Here is a 16,875-nt window from a genome sequence, read left to right as displayed (position 1 = left end):
TGTCTCTCATCTGGACCAGACCAATAGCTTCTGAGCTGGTCTCCATGCTTCTACTCTTAGCCCTCCTACAGCCTGCTCTCCACCAAAAAGCCAGAGCTATCCTCCAAACATGTGAGTCAGATTATGTCACTTCCCTCTTCAAAAACGTGTAATAGCCTCCCATCACTCCTACAAATCAAATTCAACACCCTTCTGTGGCCCACAAGGCCCTCTGCCTTGTGATGTGGGCCCTGCTTATCTTACTACTTCATCACTTGTGTCTGCTAATGTTCACTCTGCTCTGTCCATATTGGCCTTTCTGCAGTTTCATAAAGGCACCAAGCTTTTGCTTTTGCTCCAGGCTTTTTTCCTCTGTGTCAAAAGCCCTTCTTGCAAATGGTCACATGATTTGCTTCCTCACTCCCTTCAGGTCTCAGCTCAAGTATCACAGTCTTCCCAGAGGCCCTTCCTTACTCTCAAGCTAAAATAGGACCTTCCGTTGCTTTCTACATATTCCCTTGCCCTGCTTTATATTTCTTCACAGGTATTTGTTTGCCTGTTCCTCTGGAATCGTGCTGTCCACAGAACTTTCTGCAATGATGGAAATGTTATATAAAATTCTGTGCTGTCCAATAGAATACCCGCTAGCCACATGTGACAACTGAGCACTTGAAAAAATATCTAGTGAGAGATACTGAATTTTTAATTTAGTTTACTTTTAATTAGTTTAAATTTAACCACATGTGGCTACTATATTGGATAGCACAGCTCTAGCATTTAAGCTTCATAAAGACAAAGACTTGCCTATCTTATTTATGGCGGTGTCTCAAGGGCCTAGAACAATGTCTGGATACTGAAAAAAAAATACTCTGTGAATAAATAAGTGACTAGCACATTAGCTGTGAAGTCAAGTAACTTAGGCTGTAGTCCTAATAATTAGGTTGGTGTTCGCATGCAAAATTTGGTTTCTCTTTTATAAAATGGCTTTTCCCATATACTTTTTTTTTTTAATGAGAATCATATAAGAGCTATACATGATAACACGTTAGGAATTATAAAATGCAGAAACAGATTAAGAAATTGTTATTGTTCATAGAAGGAGGGGATGGTGGTAATGATTGTTTTGGTGGTGCTAGGAGAATCAGGGAATAGGTCTTAAAACTTAATTGTATTTTCTGAGCACAACATTAAATGTAAAATTTTCTTATTTTGATTACTTCTCTGCTTCCTTCCATCGTATGTAGCTTTGACCTTAGACACCCTCATGGGGACAAGCTGCACATCTGTTTGCCTCGTGCCTTTTTAACAAGATTCAATAAATGATGTGTGCCTCTGCATGTTTATTAAATTAGAATTGTGGTGATTTTGTTCTGTTAGGAAGCTATGAAATTGCAAGGCACTGTCTGTTTATAGAAATATTGGAGCTAGTTTCTGAGGGCTGGAGCCACGGGACCACTTTTGGCTTTGTGGCTGACCATTCTTGAGGGAGAGCGTAGATTTGTAGGGGTAGGGGGGACATTCAGAGGTCACCGAGCCATTTGTCCTGTTCTCCAAATAAACTTCATCTAAATCATCTGAGACATTTGGGCATCTCTCCCATTTTTTTTTTTTAATATTTATTTATTTATTTATTTTGGCTGTACCGGGTCTTAGCTGCAGCATACGGGATCTTTTAGTTGCAGCATACGAACTCCTAGCTGTGGCATGCATGCGGGATCCAGTTCCCCAACCAGGGATCAAACTCGGGCCCCCTGCACTGGGCGCGTGGAGTCCCACCCACTGGACCACCAGGGAAGTCCCATCTCTCCCATTTTTAAAGGCCTCCAGGCACAGTGATTCTCAGCCTACCTTAATAAGTAGTTTTCATTTTTTAGAAACACTTATAGTTTAAAAGTTTGAAATGAGTTTAAACAAAGGTGAAAACACTTGTCCCAAAAGGAATGGATATAGTATACATATAATTATTTTTCCTTGCATATGTCAAAGACTACACTTTCTTTTGCTTTTTTTCCCCCTTAAAGAAAGAACACTAGGGCATGCAATTATTCCTCCCACACTTGGACACCTTACTGAGTATTTCCTTTCTTGTTCTCATTCCTGTAGTAGTACTTCTCAAATGCAGCTCCAAGGCCCACTTGGTCAGAATCACTTGACGTCCTTATTAAACATGTAGCTTTCCTGCTTCCAAACTGATTGAGTTAGACTCTCTAGGTATGGGGCCCCGGAAGCTGAATTTGAACCATCTCCCTGTCTAAACTCTGAGAGAAACTGAATCTTGTTCTTTAGGATTTGGCACAAAGATTTTTTTCTTTGATTAATCGTATTTGACTAATCAGCTTTAACGTCTAAGAGCAGCGAGCTGATCCTCACATCTTTGTATAATAACTAATTCTTATTTATATTGTATAACCAAACTAATTTATGTACCTGAATATCACCTGCTTAGTGGGTTAGCAGCAGCCCAGCAGTAAGTTATTAATAGAAGCAAACTCAGGTAAATGGAACTTAATTATAGATCTGTTTTATTTGTTTATTTCTGTAAAGCTATTGTAAAGGCCACTGTCCATTGTGGTGCTCAGTTTTTTACGTTAAAAAGAAGAATCATGTTAAATTTTTGTTTGTCTTCTCTACTTTACTATACAACAAACCTTTTATTCGTGCTTTAATGATTCTTTTATACCTGTGTTTTATTATAAGCTGCCTTATTCTTGTTGGTTGTAGGTGAGATACTATTCCCACACATTGCACTTTAATACTTTAAAATAAAGCAGATTTTAGGGTTATCTGCTTTTTTCTTGTTGTCTATGTTGATGGTCTTCTGCAGTATGTGTTGGAAATTGAGAGTTGACTTTTTGAGGGTGTTATAGTCACTGTTTACTGTTCTGTTCATGCTTTCTTGACAATTTGCTACAGGAGCCCAACTATAAGGAGAGGTTTCTGCTATTCCTGCAATTATCCTGAGAAAAAGAATTCATTTTATATTTGAGTCCTTGTAAAGTATTGTGGGTCCTTTCTCAGTTACTGTGTTTAGAATAATAAAGTACTCTGGAGACAACATATTACCCCAAATGACCTCCATCAGTGATAGTTCTGGATGCTTATAGAGGTTACCTGATACCCTCTATTCAAAAAGAAAGAGAAAGAAAGTTAATACAGTATTGGATGTCATCCTAAACAAGACACTTAAAGATGTCTCTTAAAAGCAGTATGTAAGTGGTTATCTCATGGAGATCACAATTATACGGCTAAAAGATGAATTTTGAAGAAACCAACTGGCTTTGTGATTGAATACTGCGGGATAGGATAAAATGTCCAGCAACAGCATTATTCACAGATTCAAAAAGTGCTGTATTTCAAACAGCTCAGGTGGATGTGAAGATGGTAAGCTCTGGAAAACTAAAAAAGTGATTGTCATGATGATTAAGATGCTGATGATGAAGTTACATGTGAAGGTTTGAATAAAATTGTTTAATGATAGGTGAGAGTTGAAAATAATTTTAAAATTGATATAACTAAATGCATATGGTACCCATTAAAAGTAGACTCTTTCATCTGCATCTCTTAAAGTTAATACATTCAAGTCGTGTTCAAAAACGTTTTATTTTTACCTTCTTATTTGGATAACCTTCAACATGCCTTATATTTGGGTACATGGAGGATTCTGTTTTTTCTTTCTTTTCTACCTAGATATAAACATCTTGGAAACAGAGATCACATTTAAGTACAATTCTGATAAAACGATTACATTACATTCTGGCATTACTCCTGCGCCTTGAAGATTCTCCCTAAATGTGCCTATGATAATGACTACTGTAGCGTTTGTATGCTAGGACAAATTTTGTGGTTTTATTTATGCAAAACTTCTACTGATTTTTTTTTCAAGTTTCTTCTCAGCTCTCATGCTCTATGTAAAGTAGCAACTAAATATAAATGTACAAATATATAAATATATATATAACTAAATTGTGTCTAATCAAAAAAATTTTCATTTCAGTGGGCTCCTCAAGGAGAGAAGGTGTTCCTGCCCATGTTAATCTCTCCGCATCATCCATGCTAATGATTGCAATGCAGTACACATCCAATCCAGGTAAGTGGAAATTTGGATGGCTTCACTAATTCCAAACCAATAATTAAATAAGACATCAAATAAGCAAGCTAGAAATTCTCATGTGAGAAGAACTTCTCTTGGTAAATAGAAACTGGAGATGTGTTAGAAAACAGACTTTCAAATTGAAATAAATTTCCTTTGCCTCTTGCTATTAGCAGTTATCTTGCTGACTAGTGATATTTTTAGAATGTCTGAGAACACAATTTTAGAACAGACTGGAAATTGCTTGAATATAAATATATAGAAATAATTAAATTAGAAATATAAAAATCACCTGAAGTTCTAACAACTAAAGGTAACCACTGGGAATATTTTGTGAATTCGCTACTCTAATACTTCATGAATATCCTTGCACACAAATCTTTTGTTACATCCCCACTAATTATACGTGAAAGTACATTGTAACCTGTCATTGAGTGTTATTATAACATTTGTATAGAGATGGACAGATAAAAAGTAATATGTCATTTTGATGTGTGTTTCTTCGATTTCTAGTAATGTGGGACAGATTTAATCTGATATATTCTGTTGGATTTCCATTCATCAGTGTAATTGCAGATGAACTTTGGGAAACTGACCTAAAAGGGGGCTGACTGTTGGAGTCACATGCTAAGATATGAACTCAGTTTTTATTTTCATTTGGAAAGTAAACAAATTTGGTGGCCCTGTTTTCAGCCTTCTACTTAATTACGTAATGAATAATAATTGAGTTTTTGACTCAGCATGAGGAAAACAATTTTTTTCATTTCAAAATCTTAATGCTTCTTAGCCTGGAGTATCATCCTTTAAATATAAAATTCCTTATGATTATTATGTGCATTTAATTAAAATGTATATTTTTGGGGAAGTTATACCTCGTGTCTCACTCTGGCTTAAAGGATCCTCATAATGTCATTTATATTTATTAGATTTTATGTCCTGAAAAAAACCCCTTCACATAGAATCTAATTAGTTAACTAAAGTCTCATCATCAGGGTTTGGTCCTAATTGCTAAGTTGGGAGGCAGTAGAACAGGTTGGGTAGAATAGTGTGCTTTGAGGTTAAGGGTATGTGGGTTCATATCTGAGCTCAGCGCAGATTGCCAGGTAGCTTAACCTTGAGCAAGTTCTTTAACTCCCCTAAGACCAAGTTCCCTCATCTATAAAATGGGGATTCTTCCTCTAGTACCTTAAAATGTTGTTGTGAGGATTTAATGACTTAAGTGTGTGTGAAGTGCTTCCTTAGCATAGTGATTTGACACATCATAAGCACTGCTCAGTAAACAGCAACTACAATCTGCCATTGTCTTCTTGGAGTTGAACGTTTCATTGGGAAACCACTGTGATCAAATACTTCTGTTACTTCTTAATCTGTATCTTCATCTGTTCATGGGGGAACGTGTATAGCCAGCTATTCTATACTAAGAATGACATTTGGGACCCCAAGTTAATCTTGTGATGGGGGAAACATAAGAAGTGAGGTGCTATCCACCAGGGGACTCTCTGAGATCAAGCAGGTAGGGCATCATTATCCTTTGAACTTTTACTGGGGGAGACAGCAAGTGGCAGCCCGGTCCTTGCAGCTGATTGTGTATCAAGGATAGAGCAGAGTTCTTGCTCAGGTACCAGGAATTCATTGCGTAAAACTCCTGTGTACGTGACTCCATGCTAGGCATTGCGAAAACCACCCTAAAATGTAAGATATGATGTTTGCTATGGAGCTTATGTCTAATTGGGAAGATTAGGCATGTTTACATAAGTCATTAATTTACAATGTAAAGTAGGATGTAAAAAGTACCAAATAAATACTATAGACTGTATTAATTCATCAGAGAAGAGAACTCTATGGGTTGAAATAATCAGGAAAGGCTTTGTGCCACTTGAGCAAAGAATGGATCTTAAAATACGGATAGAATTTTGATTGATAAGGTAAGTGGGGCGTTCTGGGAGGGGAAGCAATTTATTTATTTATTTATTTATTTGTTAATTTTCATTGGAGTATAGTTGCTTTGCAGTGTTGTGTTAGCTTCTACTACTGCACAGCAAAATGAGTCAGCCATACATATACATATATCCCCTCCATTTAGGACACTACAGTGCATTAAGTAGAGTTCCCTGTTCTATACAGTATGTTCCCATCAGTTGTCTATTTTATACATAGTATCAACAGTGTATAGGAGTCAATCCCAATCTCCCAGTTCTTCCCACCCCCATCCCTTTCCCCCTTGGTATCCATTTGTTCTCTACGTCTGTGTCTCTATTTCTGCTTGGCAATTAAGGTCATCTGTACCATTTTTCTAGATTCCACATATATGTGTTAAGATACGATATTTGTTTTTTTCTTTCTGACTTACTTCACTCTGTATGACACTCTCTAGGTCCATCCACATCTCTGTAAGTGACCCAGTTTTGTTCCTTTTTACGACTGAGTGATATTCCATTGTATATATGTTCCACATCTTCTTTATCCATTCCTCTGTTGATGGACATTTAGGTTGCTTCCATGTCCTGGCTATTGTAAATAGTGCTGCTATGAACGTTGGGGTGCATGTGTCTTTTTGAATTATGGTTTTCTCAGGGTATATGCCCAGTAGTGGGATTGCTGGGTCATATGGTAGTTCTATTTTTAGTTTTTTAAGGAACCTCCATACTGTTCTTCATAGTGGCTGTATCAATTTACATTCCCACCAACAGTGCAAGAGAGTTCTCTTTTCTCCACACCCTCTCCAGCATTTGTTGTTTGTAGATTTTCTGATGATGCACATTCTGACCGGTGTAAGGTGATACCTTACTGTAGTTTTGATTGCATGTCTCTAATAATCAGTGATGTTGAGCAGCTTTTCATGTGCTTCTTGGCCATCTGTATGTCTTCTTTGGAGAAATGTCTATTTAGGTCTTCTGCCCATTTTTTGATTGGGTTGTTTGTTTTTTTGACGTTGAGCTGCATGAGCTGCTTGTATATTTTGGAGTTTAATCCTTTGTCAGTTGCTTTGTTTGCAAATATTTTCTCCCATTCTGATGGTTGTCTCTTCGTCTTGTTCGTGGTTTCCTTTGCTGTGCAAAAGCTTTTAAGTTTCATTAGGTCCCATTAGTTTATTTTTGTTTTCATTTTCATTACTCTAGGAGGTGGGTCAAAAAAGATCTTGCTGCGATTTATGTCAAAGATTGTTCTGCCTATGTTTTCGTCTAAGAGTTTTATAGTGTCTGGCCTTACATTTAGGTCTTTAACCCATTTGGAGTTTATTTTTGTGTATGGTGTTAGGGAGTGTTCTAATTTCATTCTTCTACATGTAGCTGTCCAGTTTTCCCAGCATCACTTATTGAAGAGGCTGTCTTTTCTCCATTGTATATTTTTGAGGAAGGGAAGCAGTTTAAATAAAGGGACTCTCTAGGTCTGTTCATGGGCAGTCAGTGGACTCCTCTGAGCAAGGTTCGTGTAGCAAACATATGGAGAATAGCAGACACCGTGTAAGAGAAAGTACCCCGGAGCATCTGCACTTGAGAACTCAGTCATGGCTTCACAAAATTCCAAGTCTAGAGGACCATTTATATACTCAACAAACAGTTACTGAGTATCTGCTATGTGCCAGGCACTGGGAACACCATAATTAGCAAAATAGAACCGACCCTTTCCTCTCTTCATAAAGCTTATCATGTGGTGGAAGGAGAAGACATTAATCAAATAATTGTAACAGCAAATGCCCAGTTTCAATTGTGACAAGTTCTCCGAAAGAGGTACATTGTGCTATGATGAGACCCTATAAAAGGGGATTTTTCTTTTATTGAAGAGGTCAGGGAGGGCTTTTCTGGGAATATAACCTTTGGTCTGAGGACTGATGGATGAGTAGCATTAACAAGGCCTATCAGGGAATGGAGGTTTCCAGGCAGAGGAATCTCATATGTCAGAAGGGAGCCTGGCAAGCAGGTGGGACTGAAAGGTCATTGTAGCTGGAGCTCAGAGTGAGGGCTGCCTGGTGTGAGATGAGACTGTAGACTTCTGCGGGCCAGAACATGCAGGATGTCGTAGGCTCTGGGAGTCCTGCGTTTATCCCAAGTCTAATGGAAAAGTGCTGAAGGACTTTGAGTGGTGGTGTGTGTGTCACCTGAGCTGCAGTTGAGAGTGGATTAAGAAGGAGCCGGAGTGGGGACAGATTGACCCATGAGGAGGCCATTGCATTTGTCTAGCCATGTAAAAGTCAGGGTTGGTTGAGGCCGAGAAAAGTGGATACATCTGAGAGCTATTTAGGAAGTAAAACTGATAGGGTGTGGTGATGTATTGGATATGGTTGCATTCTGGCTTCTGAACTGGGTGCATGGTGGTTCCATTCACTGCAAAAAGAGCCACTGGAAGAGAAAGACCAGGTTTCTACGGGAAGATCATGAGGTCTACTTTGGACATGTTATGTTAGAAGTGTCTGAGACTTTTGAGAGGAGATGATATACCTTAGACTAATACAATGTCATATGTCAATTATATCTTAATAAAACTGTGGAAAAAAATCACACATAACCTCAGTAATAGTTCTACATATCCAAAACACAAAAATGCAAATAAATCAGGTTTCTTCAGAAAAAAGAGGTAATAGTAATTAGGAAGTTGTATTATGAACTCAGAACTGACTTCTGGGCTAGAAGTAATGAACTTTGAGCCCTCATGTAAGTGTCCAGTGCTATTCACTGAATTGCATATAGATGGTACCTGAAGTTGTACAGGCATACCTCCTTTTAGTGCACTTTGCTCTACTGTGCTTCACAGATATTGTGTTTTTTACAAATTGAAGTTTTGTGGCAACCCTGCATTGTCAGACAATGTTTAGCATTTTTTAGCAATGAAATATTTTAAAACTGAGGTGTGTACATTGGTTTTTAAGATATATTGCTATTGCACACTTAATAGACTACTTAATATATACTTTATGTTTATATAAAGTATACATTAATATACTTAATGTTTGTATAGTGCAAACATAACTGTTATATGCATGGAGAAACCAAAAAGTTTGTATGATTCACGTTACTACAGTATTTGCTTTCTTGCTGTGATTTTGAATGGAACCTGCAATATCTCTGAGATATTGCTGTATATGAGTGTGACATTGCTTACAAGAGAGCATAGAATGAAAAGTGGATTTGACTTATGACCAGGCCTTCAGTAAATCCAACAGATACTGGCCAGTGGAAGAAGAAGTCTTAGAGATAGCTCCGCAGTATCAGGGGCCTGAGATGCCATCTTTGTGTTTCTCTTGAACTTCTCATGTTTGCAAGATATGCCACAGTGGAGGTTATTATATTCTTACATAACTACTTCTAAAAACAGGTTTCAAAAATATATCCTATCAAATCCTATCAAAAATAGGATCAGTCACGGTAATCAGAGAAAGGTCTCCTGGTGTGCCTTTTTCCTTCTGTCAAAGAGGAAAAATGAGTTTCAGAAGCTCCTCAGCAGATTCTTTCTTAGGTCTTGCTGGCCAGCACTGAGTCACATGGCCATCCCTAGCTGCAACAGAATCTGGGAAATTGTCTTGCTTGGCAGTCTGTGTACTGGGAGCTGAACAAGGAAGAAAGGGTTGTTGATAGCAGTTGAGTAGCAACAACAGTGTCTGCCACAGGTAATAGGAGAGGGTCAGTCATGAAGTCAAGGAAAGAGGGTGGTCAGCAGTACTAAATGTTGCTGAAAGTCAAGTGGGAGGCAGACTGATAAATGTCCATAGAATTGAACGACATGGAGGTCATCGGTGACGAAAGGGAGACCTACTTCAGTGCCATGATAGGGTTGGCAGATAGATTAGGGAAGGTATAAAACGGGTATCTAACTAGGGTGAAAGTATCTTTATTCCTCAAGTAAACATAGGCAAATCAAAGAAGATTGCTGTTGTATAGCTTTTAAGGACTCCTCAACAAGATGGAGGTGGTGATAAAAGACTCCCATTCTAATCCATCAGTCTTTCACTTGCTATCTGTCCAACCTTGGGCAAGATAGGAAACTAAACCTCACTTTTTTAACTGCAACATGGTGGTTATGAGATACATAATACATAAAGCTCTTAGCTCAGTACCTGGCACATAATGAACACTCAATAAATGTAAGCTTTTATTATGATCCTATTAGGCTATTTTTTTCCCCGTGTAGTACTTGATTACATTGATATAAGTTTATGTTATAAAAGTATGATTACTAGGGAGTTTTCTTAATATTTCCTTTGTTAAGATGAATAAAATACTTCTCAAGGATCTTGGAATAAAGCTTGATAAAGTCAAGGGCTTATATGATTTTTGAAAGGCATGAATATATGAAAATAAGTAATTTCTAATTTAATGATTAGCGTGAAAAGTCTAATATAATTTAGACTAATATAGTTTATTTTAAAGGATCTTTTGTCTGGTATTTACATTTCATGTTCAAATTATATTTTCTTCCTTACAGTATATCATTGTCAATTATTGGAATGCCTCATGAAATATAAACAAGAAGTCTGGAAAGTAAGTTTGGGGCCACATTAAACTCATAGTCACAAGTTCAATTTGTATAATACAGTAAAAATTGTTTGCATATTAAAACTATTGTTTAGATCAAATTTATTGATGTCTTATTATTTTGGTATGGTAGAACTTATAATCCTTTCCTTACAGGTTAATTATTTACCATTTAGAGCAGAAATGATACTTGAGGAACGCAGTGGCTTGACAGAAAATGTAATTGGACATATCTTATTCTTGAAATTTAGCAAATACTATATTATGTGACAGTTTTACTTGATTTGAAAGGTTGCTTGGGAAACTTTCTTCTTTCAAATAGGAGATGTGAATTATTAAGAAATATGTTTTAGGGAAATGTTTTTAAAAATGCAGTATTTGGCAAACTGGCTTTATGCTATTCTAAAATCTTTCACGTTATTCTGAGGAGAGAAGAATTTGTTAAAAGATAGTGTACATCTGAACACTACTGGGGGGCTTATTTACAGGATCCATAAAAATAATAAAAAAAAATTATAATATGATTTAATCTGCAAAGCCCACCTGGATGATGAGATTCCAGGGAAATTAACCACCTCAATCTCTCCATTAGAATTTTCACTGCTTTGGTAATATTGAATGAGCTACCTTTATTTTTATTTGATGATGCTAGTGAAAATATGCTTCTTGTCTTCTTTAGGATCTTTTGTATGTGATAGCCTATGGGCCTTCACAGGTGAAACCTCCAGCTGTGCAAATGCTGTTCCATTACTGGCCCAATTTAAAACCTCCTGGGGCAATAAGCGAGTACAGGGGCTTACAGTACACAGGTAAGAGGAGAATAGCTCGGTGATGCCCCATCTTTATTTCTTCTGTGCCACATTTGCCTCACTTACTTGTATTTTTTAATCTTGCTAGATTAAATTTACTGTGCCTTTAGACATTGTCATAAATCGTTTCTGAAACTAGGTGGTATAAAAATAAATTAATTAAAATTAATTTCAAAAGCTTTTATGACATCATAGCAAATCATGTTAAGTTCCAGTCCCATTTGCTGTACACCTGACCTCTGGTCTTAACATTGCTAATGCTGATCACTGCAAAGGTATGAGCAGTTAGTAATGCTGCAGATTGGCTCAGATTTAGCAAAATCCCAAGTGGCTAATTCTGCTCTGTTGAGAAGGCTTGGAGTGCTTTCAACATTACCAGTTCAGGCATTAAATAAAAATTAAATGACCCTGAAAGCCTAGGTCGACATGAAGAGTCAACCATTGGTGAATACTGGTATAATTAATCACCAACAAGTAAACATTGAGTTTATTGTAAAGACATATATTTACCCAAAACCAAACAAACTAACCCTTATGTAGTTTATGTTTATATGTTATAAAATCAAAGAAGCAATCTATGGCTAATGGAGTTTCTGATGCCCCTGACTACCCTTTCCCCCCACTTATTTGTATACATATTTTTCTGAAAATGGAAGAGATGGATATTTTGGCATAGCTTTTATTCAAGTTATTTTGGAGTTGTATACTGATATTCTGAGAAAGTACTTTTTTCTTGGCATCACTCATCTTTCCAAAGGTGATTTGAGGTAGTTCAGAGGGAATTTAACATAATTCAAGTGTCTGTTTTATGTTCCTGATTAAAGCCAAGTGTTAGAGGTATTGATGGTCCTTGGTGGGCTTATTCTAAACTCAGAACAAATAATATTGGCCTTAGTGGTAACAATAGTATTAATTGAAATGATGAAAGTAGATAGTAGGTAAATTTAAAAAAATGGAAATTGGTATCATTGATGTTTTATATCATTGCTAGTGGAGAATGTTTAAGCATTGCTGAGTGGATAATTTGAGTGTAAAAGCAAGAAGTTGGAAGCACTAATAAAATAAAAGGTGAAATGACGGAAATATTTGACACCAATCCCTTCTCAATAGATCCCTGAAATAAGCGTTTATGTGATGTATGAATGGGTAACTAGTATCAAATGAAATTTATTCATTCGATAAATATTTGAAGAGTACTATAGGAAAGAGAAAGTATAGTGCTAGGCACTATACTTTGTGTTGATGATAGAAGAACCGACACAAAACTAGACCTCATGGAGCTTAATGCAGTCTAGATATGGAAATTCATTCATTTCCTCAACACATATTTATGGGGCATCTACTACTATTAGCCAGACATTATCCTAAGCACTGGCGATACAGTGGTAAAAAAAAACAGGCTAAAACATTGATACGAACATTCCAGCTGTGGGGGAAAGACCAGGAAACTACCTGACAGTGTAATAAGCACTAAGGTAGAGCAAAATACAGAGAGCTGTGGGAACACACAGGAAAGGCCTTTGAACTCACCCTGATGATGGGCAAATTTGGGGAGGGTTAAGTTGTCAAGGAAAGTTCTCAAGTGTGTGACATGTAAGCTGATGCCTGAAAGATATGCGCACGATAGATAGAGTCATAAGGGGAGTGAATCATGAACGGCTAAAATGTGAGTTTGAGGCAGAAGGAACTGCATGGGTTCAGACTTGGAGGCCGAAGATAGCATGATTGTATTTAGGAACTGGAAAAAGTCATATGCAGCCAGATAGTGGAGGGACAAGAGGAGAAAAGCCAGAGAGAAGCAGAAAGTCTGACAGGGCCTGTGAAAGAGTGTGGATTTTATCCTAGCAGCAAAGTGAAACCATGCACAGGTTTTAAATGGAGAAACCACATGATGAGATTTGCCTGTTCAGAGCATCCGAGAAGCCTGGCAAACTGACAGCCACTTCCATTTACCCCCGTGACCATAACTTCTTGGAAGGCCCAGCCAAACCTCTCTCCCCAGAATAGCTCAGCCTATGCTTACTGAGATCAGAAGAGACGTTCTCATCTTCTCTTGGCTTATCTGAACAAGATGTCTCTGTCTAAAGGCATTCATTCTCCAGTCCATTCTTTTACTCATACTTCCACACACTTCCATCCTTTCAGTGTGTCATTATGTGTCTGCTACCTGCCAGCCTCTGTCCAAGGCCCTGGTAAACAGATCTCTTGGAACTCCCATGCTAGTCGACCATGGTGTTTTGTGCAGGAAACAAGAGATCATGGAAAAAAATTAATCATTCTGATCTATGTATTACTATTTATCCAGCACTGGCTGTCTGTCTGATGTCATTCTAGCTGCTTATTATCTCATTTAATACGTTAGCCTTCTAGTTGAACAAAATTTATGGACCAAGCGCCATATTGGGTTTTATAGACCTTTTTCTCAGTTAATTCTCACAAAAATCTTGAGAGGTAGTTTTCTTATTGCAATGTTACAGATGAAGCGTAGGACAGAGAATTTAAGTAACAGCACTAAATTCACACAGATAATAAAGGAACACAGCTTGAATTTGATCCTAGATCATCTTAATTGAAAACCCACATTGTTCTGTTCAATTCAGTTCTGTAATTACACTTTAGCTGGAGCACTAGAAATTTTCTGCAATGCTTTCGACAATGAAATATGCACTAAAGGGTATCTTCGGTATTTAGATGGCATTAAAACCCTAAATATTCTCAATAAAAAAATTATGTGGAGATAGAATTTTATGGACTTGGAAGCTCAAAGATGAAATGCTTTCTTAGGGACCAACAACACTGTATGTCTTCCCAGTGATTTATTTCCTTTTTAAAAAGTAAATTTTATTTTTTATAAAAGGAAAATTTGCTTCTAGAAAAATTATAGAAATATGAAAGAAAGAAAAAATACTAACTAGAAATGACCATTATTAACATTTTGATATATTTCCCTCCAGTTTTTTTGATGAGCATTTTAAAATACAATAGAGGTCATATTGTATATAATTATACAAAGTTACCCCCCCCTTACTATGACATTTTTCAAATACAGAAAAGTTTAAAGAGTAACACTATGAACACACATATAGCCACCTAGATTTAATAATTGTTAGTAATTCACCATAATTTTAACTATACATATATGTATTTAATTTATTTATTGCTCTTAAAGCATAATAACATGGGAATATTTACAGCTCATATGACGATGATGATCAAATAGTGAGGATTTGGTAATCCACAATGTTTGCTTCTTTTGAGATTATTAGTATTTATCAACAACAAAAACTACCCCAATTGTTTTGGTTATTAAATACAAAATTTTTATTTTTAATATATTTGTAAGACTTTTCTTTTTCTTTTTTTTAAAAATTTTTATTTATTTATTTATTTATGGCTGTGTTGGGTCTTCGTTTCTGTGCGTGGGCTTTCTCCAGTTGTGGCAAGCGTGGGCCACTCTTCATCGCGGTGCGCGGGCCTCTCACTATCGCGGCCTCTCTTGTTGCAGAGCACAGGCTCCAGACGCGCAGGCTCAGTAGTTGTGGCTCACGGGCCCAGTTGCTCCGTGGCATGTGGGATTTTCCCAGACCAGGGCTCGAACCCGTGTCCCCTGCATTGGCAGGCAGATTCTCAACCACTGCGCCACCAGGGAAGCCCTACAAATCTTAAAGATACAAAAATTACAAGTTTCTTGGGAATGAAATAGCCATTATATTGTTCTATAAAGCTCTGCTGTGGGGGAGAAAGAAATTATTTAGCAATTTTCTTGCTACAGTGTGCCAATAGTACATAATTTAGCCTTTGTTCGCAAAGATGAACACGAGTTATCGTGTAGTTTCCATCTGAATTAGAGGACAAAAATGTGGCACAAGATATACTTTTCCAAGACCAAGATTGTGGCAAAAGTAGATTGAGAATGACTTAAGATAGCACTACAAAGTTAAACTTTGGTCTAGTCTACCAGATATCTAACCCTACAGTAGTAGAGTTGGATTCTTGAGTTGTATACAAGTTAAAAATACAAGAAGGCCTACCAGTCCTTTTATGTCCTAACTTCCTCCTCATTGACTTCTTATTTATCTTTTTATTATATTGATTTTATGTCCACATAATTTAAAATGTTTTAAACCATTTTATTGGTGCATTATAGACATGTAAAAAAATACAAATTTTAAGTATATGTGGAACACCTCCCACCATGTTTACTACCATGATTACCTTCTCCTGTCCCACAGGTAACCACTAGCCTGACTTCTTTTTTTTTTTTTGGAAAGGAAAGTTTGCTTTATTTTGGATGCCGGCACACAAGGGGGTTGGCGGGGGGACTCCTGTCCAAAGGCTGACTCCCTCCCTCCCCACCACCCCACCCTGCCAACAGTCAGCGGGCAAGAGCTTTTATAGACGGAGGGAGGGGGCTACATGCAGAAACAGCACAGTCAGCTCTGACAGTCATCTTGAAATTGGTCATTGGTGGTCTGACCAGCATCACCTTGATTGTCTTAAGTACAGTTAATCTTCAGTTCCAGGGTTGGTTTGTTCCCATTTCTTTGATAGCCTGACTTCTAACATCAGAGATTATTCTTGCCTAGTTTTTAATTTTATGTAAATGGAATCACACATTATTTGTGTGTGTGTGCCAGTGTGTCTGTGTGTGTGTGATTTATCTGTGGGTTGAGCATAACTGCACTTTGTTCATTTTTATTGCTATATATATATATATATATATATATATATCTTAATATTTTACCAAATGTATGTACCACAGTTTATGTATCCATTTTACTATTAATGGATATTTGGGTTATTTGCACTTTTTGCCTCTTACAAATAATGCTGCCATGAACATCCTTCCACATATCTTTTGATACACACATGAACACATGTCTGCTAGATATATGCCTAGGGTAGAATTATTGGATCAGAGGGTATGAATCTATCCAGTTTTAATGGATAATGGCAGTTTTCCAAAACCAGTAATGGTTGTACTAGTTTGTACTACCATTAGTAGTGTATGAGAGTTCTTTTTGTCTATATTTCACATTTTGAGCAATACTTAATTTTATTTGTTTTCAAAATTGTAGTCATTTTCAAGGATTTGTAGAAGTATCTTATTGTGCTTATAGTTTATGTTTCCCTGATTACTAATGAAGTTGAACACTTTTTCATATATTTATTGGCCATTTGGATATCCTCTTTATATAATCTTTGTCAGTTATATATGTTACAAATATATTTTCCTATTTTTTCTCTCTCTTAATGATGACTTTTGATTAACTGAGCTCCTTATTTTTAATGTAATTAAATTAGCAATCTTTTTCATTATATAAAGTGCTTTTTATATCCTAGGAAAATCTTTCCCTACTGCAAAATTATGACAATATTCTTCATTATCTTATAGAATATTTCTTTTTTACATTTTACATTTAGATGTATCTGGGACTAATTTTCCTGTATGGTGTGAGGTAAGGGACAATTTTTTTTGTCCTCTTATGGATAGCCAGTCGACTCAACATCATTTATTGAAACTATT

The 16,875-nt window shown here is 36.8% G+C and overlaps 1 protein-coding gene across 8 annotated transcripts in view; it reads left to right on the top strand.

Moving 5' to 3' along the window:
* UNC79 (unc-79 homolog, NALCN channel complex subunit) overlaps window positions 1–16,875 on the top strand; it is a 261,771-nt gene that overhangs the window by 50,872 nt on the left and 194,024 nt on the right. For all 8 annotated transcript variants that reach the window (XM_082451152.1, XM_082451149.1, XM_082451150.1 and 5 more), the window contains exons 5-7: window positions 3,974–4,066; window positions 10,490–10,545; window positions 11,219–11,348. In XM_082451152.1, coding sequence (XP_082307278.1) covers window positions 3,974–4,066; window positions 10,490–10,545; window positions 11,219–11,348 — 279 coding nt within the window. The remainder of the gene's footprint in view (window positions 1–3,973; window positions 4,067–10,489; window positions 10,546–11,218; window positions 11,349–16,875) is intronic.

This window comes from Balaenoptera physalus (assembly GCF_965194825.1).
Source record: "Balaenoptera physalus genome assembly, chromosome: 2".
Lineage (NCBI taxonomy): Eukaryota > Metazoa > Chordata > Mammalia > Artiodactyla > Balaenopteridae > Balaenoptera > Balaenoptera physalus.
This window is presented reverse-complemented; position numbering and strand designations above follow the sequence as displayed.